Source organism: Poecilia formosa, unplaced genomic scaffold, assembly GCF_000485575.1.
Source record: "Poecilia formosa unplaced genomic scaffold, Poecilia_formosa-5.1.2 Scaffold217, whole genome shotgun sequence".
NCBI classification, from domain to species: Eukaryota; Metazoa; Chordata; class Actinopteri; order Cyprinodontiformes; family Poeciliidae; genus Poecilia; species Poecilia formosa.
The window spans coordinates 212,728-226,630 of NW_006800156.1; the positions used below are offsets into that span (position 1 = coordinate 212,728).

The following is a 13,903-nucleotide window of genomic DNA, read 5'->3' on the forward strand; positions in this document are numbered from 1 at the left end:
CGTCCCAGTATGACTCAAAAACATCATCATGTGAGCTGTTGAGTCACACAGTCTCCATCAGAGCTTTCCAGCATGTTTTTTTCCCCTCGACTAATACAGTTTTCAAAAGACCACTTTAATTTTATTTGTACATTAAAAAAGAATAAATTTGCCCTTTATGTATAAATCCAGATTATTTTCAAATCTCTGCAAATTTAGATTTAATCAAGTTCATATATTTTGACAAATTGTTTTATTTGCTGTATTTTTAATCTTTTTGCAGCATTTTAAGATGGATAACACTGAAGGTGGTGTACATGGGAAAGAATAAAGTGGAAATTGCCTTTGTTTAATATTGTTAGCACTTTACATTTTTTACATACATTGTAAAAAAAAAAGTATTGCCAATTATTTATCTCCCCCAAACCTTCAATAGCCCTAATACTCCATCGTACCCAAGAGTTAGTTCTTCTATTTAATAAGAAATTGTCTGAATACTGACTAAGACATGCTCCATGATCAAATGTAGCTTTGTTAAAATTTTCTATGCCTGGTTTGTTATTAAATGGAATCCTACTTTAATAATATCAGGGGCATGTATATTATAAGGCTGGCAGGCTGCCAGGCTAAAGCTAGCTTAATAGATGATTCATTGAACTGTATGCAAGCCAGTCACGTAATCCCTGCTCCTGCAATTTTCAGAGTCTGCAATATTCACAGTATTGTTGTGTAACCTTTAGCTCAGCAGGGAAACTTGACTTCTCGTGTGATGCAAGTCATTTTCTATACTTGTTTATGACGTTAAATACTGTTTTGCTTTTTCATGTATGTTGCAAATTCTGTTAAAAATGGGGAGTCTCTTTTCCTAATTCAGGTTGTTTTTAACAGTTCTGTCTTTGTCGTTGTCACAGCCCATCAAAATGGCTCCCAAAAAACAAAAGACTTCAGAAAACATGAAAGACATCAGAAGCTTCTTTGAGAAGGAAAATGTCAGTAAGACACTGGTTTAACAAAGCTGTTTTTTTTATTTTTCAGTGCTTAGTATTTATGACCTTTACTTTGGGAGTGGTACATTGAAAAGGATTCTGCAGTTTGTCTTCGTCTTACATTTGTCTTTTAACAGGATGTTGCTGGCAGTCCCTTCAAAACGCCAAGAAAAAATCTACAAACTGGTGGAAAGTCCCAGGTGAGCTGCAAGTTCATAAGGAATGAATAATATGCACCTCCTAACTTTTTAGCACCTAAACATGACTTAATAAACTGAACTTGGCTGCATTGTATTATGCAGGTCTTTTATTTCCTCCCTTTGTTGTTCCAACTGGGCAATCATGACCAAATCATAAATAAAAAAAATCCAGTGGTTTACCTGTATCTATGGAAACACAGGAGGAGTTCAGTCCCAGTGATCTTAATGTGGTTGTACCTCAAAGTGTCCATTTTTATGAACATCCTGTGCCATGTCTGGTTATTGTATTCAGGACAAAGATAAGAAGGTCGTTAGGCGTTGTTTGCCATNTAGCCAGGCTGTAGAACAATCCAGCAGCATTATGTCACTGACTGGCTGAACAGATGTGTGTATCTGTTTCATGCAGGTAACGTTGCTCTGTGTGTCTGTAGGCCAGATTCCTGGCCTTTTTGTTCCTCACGTAGGATTCCTCCATCCACCCATAGTTTGTTTTGGCAGCCATGTGAATCTGGTGTGTTTGGAGGGCATTGGGTCGCTCCAGGGTATGGTATTAATGGTGCCCCCCCTCCCTCCCACACACACACACACACAAGCCCCTTCTGTCACCTCTGATTCTGCTGACAGGGTCCAACCCATCATGAGAGAATGCCATTCCAGAGGGATTGTTGTTAAAGCCCGTCTTTCTGGTCCTCAGGTATATAAAGAGGTGTCAGCTGTGGAGCGGGGGACGAAGCACCGTGGAAACATTCTTCATTCACAGATTTTTATTGTCTGCCTTATTCTCCTATTCCTGTTCCGTCTGCAATTTCTGTCCTACTGGACTCTGAGTTCTGCAGGTGAACCTGCCAACCTGAGCCAAACCAAGCAAACATAGACCAAACCGCCTCCAACCACAATGGATATTGCCATCCAGCACCCCTGGTTCAGACGTGCCTTGGGCTCCATCTACCCCACCCGACTCTTTGACCAGTTTTTTGGAGAGGGAATGTTTGATTATGACCTTTTCCCCTACACCGCCTCCACTATCAGCCCCTATTACAGACACTCACTTTTCCGCAACCTTCTGGATTCTTCCAACTCTGGGATTTCTGAGGTAAACACAGTTAAGACCCTGACAGTTGAGAACAGATTAACATTCCTTAAGCTCTTTATAGTCCTCTTAATGTTAGCTGGAGTGAAATGAATCTTCTGCTGTGTTGTGAAACGCACAAGATCTTTCCACAGTGCTGACTGAACCTTTCTGTCCATGTTTGTTTCTTCAGGTGAGGTCTGACAAGGACAAGTTTACAGTCTACCTGGACGTCAAGCACTTCTCCCCCGATGAGCTGAGTGTGAAGGTGACTGATGACTACCTGGAGATCCAGGGCAAGCATGGAGAAAGACAGGTGATGCTCTTGATTTTTCTCCAATCAGGACTTACTTGGTGAGAATGACAGTTAGACCACATTCTAGTCTGTTGTCACTAGAGGGATACCAGAAAAGATAAAAAAGAAGGAAGAACATGAGGATTTAGGGAGAAAAAAGGAGAACACAAGGAAAGGACAGATAAGGAAAGAGGGAGTGGAGGGAAGGACAGCACAAAGGAGTAGAAGAATACAAGTAGGGATAGAAGAAAAGAAGAGGAATGAAGAGGAAACATAAAAAAGAAAGGTAAGAAGGAAAGTGGAGGGATGAGGGGTCAATCATTGAGGAAGAAAGAACACAAGATAGGAAGAAAAGAACAATGTAATGAAGAACAGATAAATATACAAGGAAAGGAAAGAAAGAAGCAACACTGAAACCCAGCAACAAAAAATTAAGTCTGAAAATTCAACCATTTTTCCAAACTTAGGCAGACCTGGAAAATACTTCAATCTAACTCCATTGTTTTCCAGACTGAGTCCTGAATCTGTTCTGTGAGCTGGTTCTCTAAATGTTTTGAGTACCACTAAATGTGATTACTCCTTAGTTGCAAGAAAACTCATTAGTTTTCTCACATCTTAAAATATGCTCTCATGTTCTAAAGCAATGGCAACATATAGTATACTGTGTCTTATGTTCGAAGATATTTTCTAGTAAAATCTAAAGCTATAGAAATATATATCCCCAGCTCTTGGGATTACAGCCAGTCGGCACAAAGGAAAATGAATGACGCTCCTCAGTTGGCTTATGGAGAAACCTATATACAGATCTTTAAGAAGTCACTAACTCTATAAGAAACTGATTGTATTTCAGACTTTTGAGATTGAGCTATGTCAAAGTTTGGTCCTAATATTTCTTCTTAAAACATAAATTGGTAATCCTCAACCCATACCTTATGGCACCAACCGCTTTGTTTTTCAGGACGACCATGGTTACATTTCTCGCGAGTTTCATCGCCGGTACCGCCTGCCCACTTCTGTTGACCAATCAGCCATTACCTGCACCCTGTCAACTGATGGTCTGCTGACGCTGTCTGGTCCAAAGCTATCTGGAGGAAGTGAATCTGGTCGTGGTGAGCGTAGCATCCCCGTCACCCGTGATGACAAACCCAATGCTGCTCCATCCTCATAGAGGAAAATCGGTTCAGTTCCCCAAGAATCTGCTAGTCTGAGATGGACAACCAGAAATTTCTTCTTCTACCCTTCCCTTAAGAGGATACTCTTGTTCTTCTTCCTTCATTTTCTCTAGTTCCTCTATAGCATCCTCATCCAGAACTATAGTGTCATTGTTTTTAAGTATAACATAGATCAGCCCTTAAGAGTTGCTAAGTAAGGTGCTCGAAACCCTTTCTTTTGTCCTGCCTTGTTCTACACTTGTAGAACAAGGTCTACAAGTGTAGACCTTGTTCAGTGAATATCTGCTAATAACATATAATAAAGCTGTATAATTAACAAATTGCAACCAGTCTATTGATTTATTCCCAAAGATTCAGCTGAACTTGGGATGCATGAACAACAGAAAGATTAAGTGGTCTGTAATCGAAAGTTCTTCATGGTAAAGCAGGTAAGTACAATTCCAACATCCTTCTAACATCTGGTCCTTTCCTGGTTTGGTAAATTCACCATCAGATTTATGACAAGACATAATGTAGGACACTCAGCTTCTAGAACCACCTCCTTTATTAGGAAACACATTCTATTAGACTTGACAAGTCCTTTAAATCGTTGCAGAGGAATTTTGGTCCAGTCTTTATAAGGTTGCAACAGTTTCTGTAATTACAGTATCAGTGTAGTACATAATCACCACCTCAACAGACTGCTTGGATACGATGTTTAGTGAAACATATCTCAGACCTACAGTAGTTGGGTTTCACCTTAACATGATGTTGTGGATGCTCCTACCACCATGTGGGGTAAATATTGATTGTTTTCTAATCGTTTACATTATTAGTTAGTTAGCTGGACAGCTGTAAAGCTGACATATGGAGTTGGTGAAAATGCATTTAAGTTCTGGTTTTAAGTGTTCTGCTAAAGATGACAAAAGATACTTTAACTGTCAGCTTGCAGTTCATAAATGACAGCAGGTGTCAGAAAAAGGTGGCAATCCTAAATTTAAGACTGATAAATTTAAAACTCACTCTGCATGGAAGAAGTATTTTTAAACATGTGTGTACAGTTCCCTGTTGTTAATATCATCGGTGGCCAGTTTGAACATCTTAAATATTCAAAAATCCAAAGAACTGTTTGAAGTAAATTCAGAATAAAAAAAATGTTCTCATCATTTCTGATGCCTAAACACCAGTTAAAATTAATATTATAACCTACATTTTTCTATGTTGTATTATGGTTGTACATGCTGGGTGCAAGGATAAGTAGGTGTACAATGGATGGATGAGTACTGGGATGTGTACCTCCTTGCAGGTGGTTGAACAGCAGAACACCAACAGAAACACAATTCTCTGAGGAGAGTAACTATCATTTTTATGGTTAATAAGTCAATTAAACATACCATGAATATTAATGAAAAACAGTTTAACAGTGTAGCATTAGAAGCATAAATCAATAAATCAATCAATTCAGACCCCTTCAGGTCAGCTCAAATCTAACTGAAGACAGCAATGGGTGACGACAAGCAAACTGAAGATGCAGAATCCAGAGTTCACACTTCTGGGTTTATCTAACCGGACCTGGAAAACACACACAGCTTTGTAAACACACAGAGAAGAGCCAAATGTTTCACAGGTTTCCATCTTTACGGCAGGGTTGTGTACTTCGGAGGGCCTGTAGGTCCTCCAGGGTTTGCTGAGCTGTGGCCTTCAGGCTGGGCTGAAGGCTGGAGGTGAGCCGGCCAACCCGAGCCTGGAGCTCCGGATCCAGCAATGAGGAGCCGAGAAGCAGCACAACATCCTCTTCCAGCAGCACGGACTGGAGTAGGCGCAGGCAGTGGAGACACACCTCCCAATCCTCATCTGGCAAGGGGCCAATCAGAGGACAGGAGTCTAAACTACAGCAGTCCATTACTACAGAATGTCAGAATTATCAACCCTACCATCCAACAGCGTCCAGATGAGTGGAATGAGATCTTTATTCTCAATGATGAACTTCAGTCCTTTAATGCTAATGCTCACATTATACAAAGCCATCAGCATCAACCTGCAGCAGAACACCAGCACACGGCCCGAGTCCAGGAGTGTCTTAGTTAAAATGGTTCTGACAACAGCTAAAGTTGGGTTACCTACACTTTCAGTTTGGGGAAGATGGCAGGCCTCATCAGCTGCAGCAGCTTCATTAGCGTGTCCAGCAGGACGTGTCCTGAGCTGGACAGGAAGTCCCGCCCACATGTTACTGCTGCTATATCTAACAGGAGGAAAAGCAGTAGTTGTTTAACATTCAGTCAAACTAAACATACAGTATATACAGTATATTCCAACATATTGGACTCACTTGTGATTGTCCCAACCAGAGCCAACACAAACTGGTGCTCTTGAGAGTTGTGGTCACTGGGTTGAGTTTTTATCTCGTCATCCATGGACTTGACGAAACTCTCCAGAGTCTGAGCAGCAACAGTCAGGAAGGAGGAGAGCTTTCCCTTAAAACATGGAAATGTAGAAAATGTAGAAACGGAAATATTAGACGGCAAAATCTGACATCTGAAGAAAAGTATTATATTTTAACTGAAACTGAATGTGCAGTGTGTTATGAGATGAAGACATAAATCAGCGGTGGTTGTCCTGGGGATGACAGAACAGGGACGGACTCACATCAGCCAGCCAGGTAGTCACCGTCTCCTCCCTGGACGAGCCACTCCACAGGAGGCTGCAGGCTGCAGATCCCAGGGTGGAGCAGAAGTCGGCCTGCTGCTGCAGCTCTGCTCCGCTCTGCCACAGCTGCTCACGCAACAGCAACTTCTCCTACACACACATACACACACGCACACACACACACACAAATACACACAGGAACTAAAATCATGGATGCCACTGTCTTGTCTTTAAAATTTTCCACATTTTGATTTTGCTTTACATTTTTTTTTACGTTATGTGAGAGCAAAACAAAGGTGGAACTAATAAAGTACTGCTGAAATAAAGCCAAATGCAATTTGCCACCAGCCCAGTTAGGGGCGCAGGAGCCATGTGGAAGGAGGTGATGGATGTTTTATTTAGCAATAAAGTTGATGTGAAGATGAATGGAGCTAAATCCAGGACAATCCTACATGACATACATTTGATTATTTTCCTTCTCTCTGACATTCCTTCACATGAATTCTTCCCAAACCCTCCGCCGCCCCTGGCCTGGCACTCTGCTCTCACCTCTCTTTCTTTCTGACATTCAGAGTGCGCTGCCTCCAGCCGAGACTGAAGATGTGAGCAGTCCTGTCTCAGCTGAATCTGTTCCTGCTCCAGGTGTTCCTTCTCTAAACACAAATCCACATTTACTGACTTCCTCTAATGTGACGCAGTCCTAAGAAAACAAGCTCTTTCTTTCCATATGCAGTGCACTGATGTGACAAGCTTATGCTAATATGGATAAGCAGCATCAAACCACACATCATCTCTCCAAAAATAACAACAGTCTTTTCTCCTGATTTATGCTACTTCTGGAGCGATGGCCTCTTCCTCTCTCAGTGGCATTTCAGCTCATGTTGGTCCAGGAAATGAGATGAGTTTGAATATAAATACTGGTTTATCACACACTTCTCACCAAAACCCATTCATATATAGGAAGGGAACCAGATATGAACAGAAGGCCTGATTTGTTTTGGTCTTAAGGTGTTGCCATAAATTAACTCCAATGTTGTAAAATAACAAGGTAGGGTAACGCCACCCGAGCTTTCCCTTAATCTCTCTTTTTTGCTAAAGTTTTTCTTGACGCTTCATAAAGTGTGTTGGAACTTTGGTTATAGTATCATACTTGTCTCTGCTCTCCGGGCTTTGTGAAGCATTTCAGTCAGATCACCATTCAGAACTCGGGGCAGGAACTCTCTCAGCTGCATGACTTCTGTCGTTAATTTCTCTAAATCCCTCTTCCGCACTCTCACAAACGCATCCTGTAGAAGAAAAGAAATAAATTTTCAGTAAAGGCAACACTAAAGCAGAAAAAATACAACTAAATCTAGTTTTAATAGTTTACCTTAGCCTTGTGATTGTGATCCACGGATTTCCCNTGCTGCAAACATCCTGTGTGTATAAATGCAAGCACATATTTACAAAAATGAACTAATTCTTGGTATTCTTTGTGAAGATGTTTAATACTGTTGTGTAATCTGACACTGATTATTGAAAACATTTAAAAATAAGTTTATCTACATGTGGGGAGAAGAGAGGTTCACCATTGTTGCCTTTAATACTTTGTAAAACTCTGTTTTGCCAAAAGTACGGCTCTGTTTCCGGGTAGTGCTTCTCATCTGGTTGTTGATCATGTGACTCTATGATGCAGAAAAACTGTTTCTATTCCAGTTTTGTGAAATAAACCTATTTTGATTTGGCTGAAAAAACCACCTCACCCTCCTGCCGAAACATTATTTTCAAAATGTCAAATTGCACAATTACATGGTCAATAGAAACACAACCACTCATCTGTTTTTCCCTTGTCTTTTTATTTGTGTCAGTGACGGACATCTTAAAATTCCTAAACTCTGATCAATTGTAAAAAGTGAAGCAGAAATGAACATGCTGAACAAGACAGATTTAGGGAGATTGAAATAACTCCAATTCCTTTTTCTTTACTTTTTTTCCCAGACTCCTACACAAACACCCATGAGAGTGAAGAACGAGAATGGAAGTGATTCTGTGGTTAGTTTCTATCATCTGCTAAAACAGTCCAGTGTTAAACCTAATCTCTGTAACAATCAAAGTTAAACTTCCCCCCTGTGCTTTCTTACAGGTTACACATTCCCATCGTTTCATTGTCAAATTCACTCCAACAGAACGTAAAGAGTACACAATCGACTGTGATCAACCGTCTACAGTCCTGGACGCAATTAGATCCAGTCTTGGCACAACTGAGAAGATGATAAAGTATCCAGATGAGAGCATCATCATTCAGTTGGGTAAACGGGACAGGGAATCTGTGGTTCCAACACATTTCCCCTGTTCTTGTATTGGTGATGGGGAGACAGTGATTTTATATCACTATGCATCAGAAAAGATTGAAAAAGTTCAGGAGCAGCATGACAAAACCATACATCCAAAAGACCATTATTCGGTCTTCTACATTGATACCGTTGGGGGTCTGAAAACCAAAACCAAGGAGTTGTTCAGAAACAAAATCCTCAAACAGTTCAAGTTTCTCTGTGTTTATGGGGTAAAGGGGATGACAGTGGAGGAGGCTCTGAAGCAAGATGGCCGATTCCTTGACAGTCTCGGAGAATTCAAGTTGTCTGATAATGAGAACCCCAACCGCCTCACTGTGCGCACACAAAGGGTCGACAGTCTCCACCAAAAGGCGTTCAAGATACGTCTTCCACTGAATAAACGGGAAGGTGTTGAAAACCCAACAACCTCCATCCTGGATGTTGCTCGTGTCAGTGGGCGAAGTGTTAAAAAAGCAATGGAACAGCCAGGTGACAGCGGCTGCTCCACTGAAGAGATTTATGAACTTCTGCGTAAGCAGTTTCCAGAGCTGAAAGAATGGATGGAGAGCAGGTTCCCTGGTGATTCTTATGAGAAAGCTCTGAACCGCGGGAGTGAGAAGTTTGGAAAGATCCAGCAGTCTTTCAGTGAAGTTCATAGGATTAAGAAGTTGCTTGTCATGGGAAAATCGGTCTGTAAAATTAATGTGTACGATATTTGTGAGGGAACAGGCTTTGTGCTGTTTGACAGGTTTGTCCTGACCAATGCACACCTGTTTAGAGGGTGTGTCCAAGGAAAGAACCTGCTGGATCAAATAAACGTCTATGCTCTGTTTAACTACGACGAACCTGTGCCAGAGACAAATTACTTTTACTTCTCTGCTGAGAAAACACTTATTGACATTGACATGGAGCTGGATTTTGCTGTACTTCAGCTGAAACCCGATGGTAAAAAACCCAACTCCAAATCCAAACCAGACAATGTGAAAGTACCTCCAGGGCTGCTGGACAGATTTGGTCCACTTCCTAGAAATGGAGAGGCCTGTCTTATTGGACACCCTGCAGGAAGTGTGAAGAAAATTGATCCTACATGCATCATTGAGCCAGAAAAGAGAGAACAGGCTGTCAAGGATCATTTATCCAAATACAAAGTTAAAAAGGTCATCCTCAAAAAAGTAAATGAGCTCAAGAACCAAGGCATTGATGATATAATGATGGGTGGAGAAAAAGCAGAAAAGGTGGCTTCTTACAACACTTTCATGTATCACGGAGCTTCTGGTTCTCCAGTGTTTGATGCTCATGGCCGGATATTTGGGATTCACACTGGTGGATATATTTGTGGGTCACCAAACATAAAAGATAACGTTATTGAGTACGCCCATCCTCTGCTCACTATATTTGAAAAGTTTGTGATTAATCTGAAGGAAAGTGGAAATGATCAGATGCTGGAGAAAGTTAAGGAGGCAGCGACCGAGAACGAATACCTTAAAAAGATCCTCCAGGTTGAGACGATGGAGGAAGATTAGGCCAACTAGAAATGATACAAGTTCAGGTTAAAACGTTTCTGACCAACATATTTAACTTTCTCAAGATTCAGAAATTTATTAGCCAGACCTGCTAAATTCCTGCAGTCACAGAAGACAGTGACTAGGCTGCCAGTCCGTTTCAGAAAAAACAACCATTTACACATCTTGGATATGAAGATGCGACTCCTATCCAAACCTTCATTATCAGAAAGAAACCTGTAAATATGTGGACAAACCATCCAGCTCCATGTAGAAAGGTCCAGTTAAGATTTGAGTCCAGGACCTGGACAAAGTTATTGGGTATATTTTCTTACCTCCTGGTCCACTAACAGAGATTCTTCACAAGAAACAACAAATCAGTTAAAGATTATCTGCTCCTCCATCCGTAACTCAGTCTCTGAGGTGCCTATCTGCGCCGGTCATTGGGTGAGAGGCGGGTACACCTTGGACAGGTCTCTGTCCAGATTAGAGACCCCTGACCTCTTATTTGTTGCCTTTTGCACAGCAGGTCGTTGGGTCTCTAACAGGTTCTTAAATTGGTTTAATTGGTCCTGAACAAAAAGAAAATTAACTCACTAAACAGCAGATATGAATTCATGATCTACAAACTTTCTGTTTTCCTCTCGTCATGCTGCTGCTGCTGCCCAATAATTTCCCAATTTCATTGTCAATAAAGTACATTATCTTCTGTTTTCCTTTGACTGTTGAAGGCCAAAGATTAAACCTGCATCTGTCTTTTCTCTGGCAAAACTTTAATGATTATTGTTTTTATAGTTCAATATATTGCTAGTTGATTGAATAAGGGTTATTGGGGTTCAGGTGGCTGGTGCCAGTCTCCAGCGGTCATTGGGTGAGATGGGTTTAGTGGTGTTTTCTGTGCTTTTTTCTGTGGTTTTATTGTTTTCCTTTGTTTAATCATCTCATCTATTGTCTACATTCAGTCCTTAGTTGTAATCATTGCATTGAACACAACCAGCTGAAGTTAGACATAATCTGCAAACTTCACACCTGATCAAAGTGTTTCAAATCTCATCCAGATTATGTTCTCAGTGGTAGAAATTACTTCATTTATTCCCAACCATGTATTTTTCTTCAGTGATTTAATGAAATGTAATCAGTTATCATATATCTCCACTACTGTTGCAGAGCTCATGTAATTCTGATTGTTCTTTGTTTTTCCATATTCAGATCATTCTAAACCCTCTGTAACCCATTCATTTTCATTATTTTTGGATTTACATGTTACTGTTCTGTCATTTAAATGTAATTTTCTCTTTATTCAACAAATAAATATGAAACCTGTCAGTTTACTGACGGCTTCTAATCAAATGTCTCGTACTTTTAGTATAAATGTTAATCTAGTTTCTCTAGATCCTGCTGAGACATCAGTCCTCTAATCCTGGAGATGTTCTTCAGGTGATAGAAGGCTGACTTTGTGACTGTCTTAATGTGGCTCTGAAGGTTCAGGTCAGAGTCCATCACTACTCCCAGGTTTTGGGCTGATCGCTGGTTTTCAGTTGTAATAACTGAAGCTGTGCATTGATTTTAGATCTATAACTCTAGATCACTCCTCTTTAGGTCCTGTCAAGAAAAGTCGAGTTCATCCCACTTCCCCATGCTGGAGATTTTAGTTTAATAGTAACGATAAATAAAGTTATCTTTAAAACTAATTACACAGGTGACATCAAGACCCAACAGTAGAGTCAGACGGTAATAAAATTAATCTGGTTGTGTGTGTTGTTATTGTGTCCTGCAAACTTTGCTTTAATTCTACTTTTTTCTATTTAATCAAAAAATCATAAATCATAATCAGACATAAAGAGAGTCATGGAACAGGAAGAGCAGGTTTCCTGAAGAAAGAAGAAGAAAGTTTCCAGCCTGCAGATGTATAAAAATAGTTCAGACTACTCCTTATTTCAAAGCATTAAAGGTTTAAAGAATAAAATCTAAACATTTTGAGTAATTGGATAAAACCCAGAGTAAAATGAATATTGGTTTAATTATAAGAATACTTAGACTTACCCTTGTAGAAATACAAGTAAAACAAGTAACTGTAACTTGGTATCAAATAATTAGAATAATGGATTATTCCTGGTTTCTTTTCAGAAAATGTCTGTAATAACTCACATTAAGATTATAATAAGAGTAACTAATAAGTAATGGTCATAATGTTATAAATGAATGCTACTTCAGAGAAACTAAAAGGTCATANTGTTAACTAGATAGTAAAAAAATATTGAAGTGAGAAAAGTACTTGAGTTACTTAAGCCCTACATCACTCATTATTTAAAAGATAATCATAGAATAACAATAATAATAATATTTGCCTTCATGTGAAAGAAAGTGCGATTGATACCTCAGTGACGTTCCTAATCGATTATTTACCAGAGTTGTCCGAGCCAGACGAAATACCGCCAAAAAAAACTCCAGTCCGTGTCTTTGGATTCTCCGCACGTTCACAGAGGCTTATGCTGCATTCAGTGTGTCTCAGATATGGAAGCTTTTTGAATTTGAAATCATTTCCGACCTTTTCGTCTTCGACGTACAAAGTAGATTTAAGTTGTAGTGTTTATTTTCTGTTCATTACAAATATGCCTTCGAAAGTTGTGTAGGTTGCTCAACGTAAGTTGCAGCAATGCTCAAAATTATATTATTTCTTAAAATATTGCAAATTAAAAAAACTTTGTTAAATATGCAAGACTTTTTCTTTAAAAATTTTAAACTGGTGGCTAGGAAACTGTTCAAATTCATAAATTAGGCATCCTCCTATTTTAATAACGTTTCTTTTGATTTTACTTCAGGTGTTGGAAATACCGAGTTTCCGGCTCCAATTGAACGCAGCATTATCCCCTTTTTCTTTTGTGTTTCAAACTCTCCGCTGAGACCAGAAGTGACCTAGAGAAACGTTGTAATCCACACGGCGTGAACAATTATCTTATGTCGGTTGGAGTGGGAGCAGAGTTGTCTCGTGATGAGGGCTTTTTTAAGCAGTTTCCCATCCACCGCGCGTGCCGGGATGGAGATCTTATAGCTTTGATGTCATTGTTGGAGCAGCTGTCAAACCAGGCTCATCTGACCGCTGAGGACTCCTGCTATGGATGGACTCCCATTCACTGGGCTGCTCACTATGGCCAGGTATCGTTTTGATTTGCCGACTCAAAGCATTTTTTTTACATTAGAGAAAATAAAAATATTTTATTATAAATATTCAGTTTAAATTCAGCCACAGCGTCTATAACTGTGAGTTTAACCTCGACTGGAACAGCAACAAAAGCCGTAGACTTAGACGTGTTTGTTTTGTTGAGCGTCTGCTCTGTTGGTTGCTTCTCAATAAAGTTGTGTTATGTGAAAGAGAGAGGAAAAAAAGCCTAACCGGTGCTGCGCTCTCATTGGTTCCCGCTGAGCCAATCACTGCTTTGGCGCGAAGCCGAAAGCCGGAAATGTGAATTTTGTTGTTTTTATTTACAAATACATCTGGATAAATAAGAATCTGATCAAAAATCTCTTTTATTTTAAGAAATTGCCATACCTACTTTTAACAACAGAATGTGTAAAGCTATGAACATGGTCAAAAACAAGCAATAATACAAAAACAGTGAAATGCAAGGATTTAAAGTAAAAAAAAAAAAGACTCGGGAAAAACTGGGGTTTGTAAAAAATTCCCTAAGTGACAAGGATTTTAATTTTATTTTTACAACATAATAAAAACTTGTTTTAATGCTTTCTCAATTTTAACTATCTC

The 13,903-nt window shown here is 39.7% G+C and overlaps 3 protein-coding genes across 6 annotated transcripts in view; 2 read left to right on the top strand and 1 right to left on the bottom strand.

Moving 5' to 3' along the window:
• Positions 1-13,903, top strand: part of LOC103149041 (protein FAM111B-like) — a 58,948-nt gene that overhangs the window by 31,784 nt on the left and 13,261 nt on the right. The window contains exons 2-5 of one of the 3 annotated variants that reach the window (XM_016679656.1): positions 891-968; positions 1,103-1,165; positions 8,304-8,357; positions 8,449-9,961. In XM_016679656.1, coding sequence (XP_016535142.1) covers positions 900-968; positions 1,103-1,165; positions 8,304-8,357; positions 8,449-9,961 — 1,699 coding nt within the window. In that variant the 5' untranslated portion in view covers positions 891-899. Of the gene's footprint in view, positions 1-890; positions 969-1,102; positions 1,166-8,303; positions 8,358-8,448; positions 10,182-13,903 lie in introns of all 3 variants that reach the window. The other 2 variants (XM_016679657.1, XM_016679655.1) reach the window with 2 other exon arrangements.
• Positions 1,873-3,820, top strand: cryaa (crystallin, alpha A). The gene is made up of 3 exons (XM_016679663.1): positions 1,873-2,258; positions 2,428-2,550; positions 3,488-3,820. Exons 1-3 carry the CDS (start codon positions 2,061-2,063, stop codon positions 3,695-3,697), a joined length of 531 nt encoding a protein of 176 aa, XP_016535149.1. The 5' UTR covers positions 1,873-2,060; the 3' UTR covers positions 3,698-3,820.
• On the bottom strand, positions 5,024-7,722 carry hsf2bp (heat shock transcription factor 2 binding protein). Of its 2 annotated transcripts, XM_016679660.1 has the most exons (9): positions 7,696-7,722; positions 7,477-7,612; positions 6,876-6,979; positions 6,327-6,476; positions 6,010-6,154; positions 5,805-5,922; positions 5,615-5,718; positions 5,337-5,534; positions 5,024-5,252 (listed from the first exon to the last, which is right to left on the bottom strand). In XM_016679660.1, exons 2-9 carry the CDS (start codon positions 7,556-7,558, stop codon positions 5,239-5,241), a joined length of 915 nt encoding a protein of 304 aa, XP_016535146.1. In that variant the 5' UTR covers positions 7,559-7,612; positions 7,696-7,722; the 3' UTR covers positions 5,024-5,238. The 2 variants fall into 2 exon arrangements, with proteins under 2 accessions (XP_016535146.1, XP_016535145.1); XM_016679659.1 differs by having other exon boundaries at positions 5,024-5,534.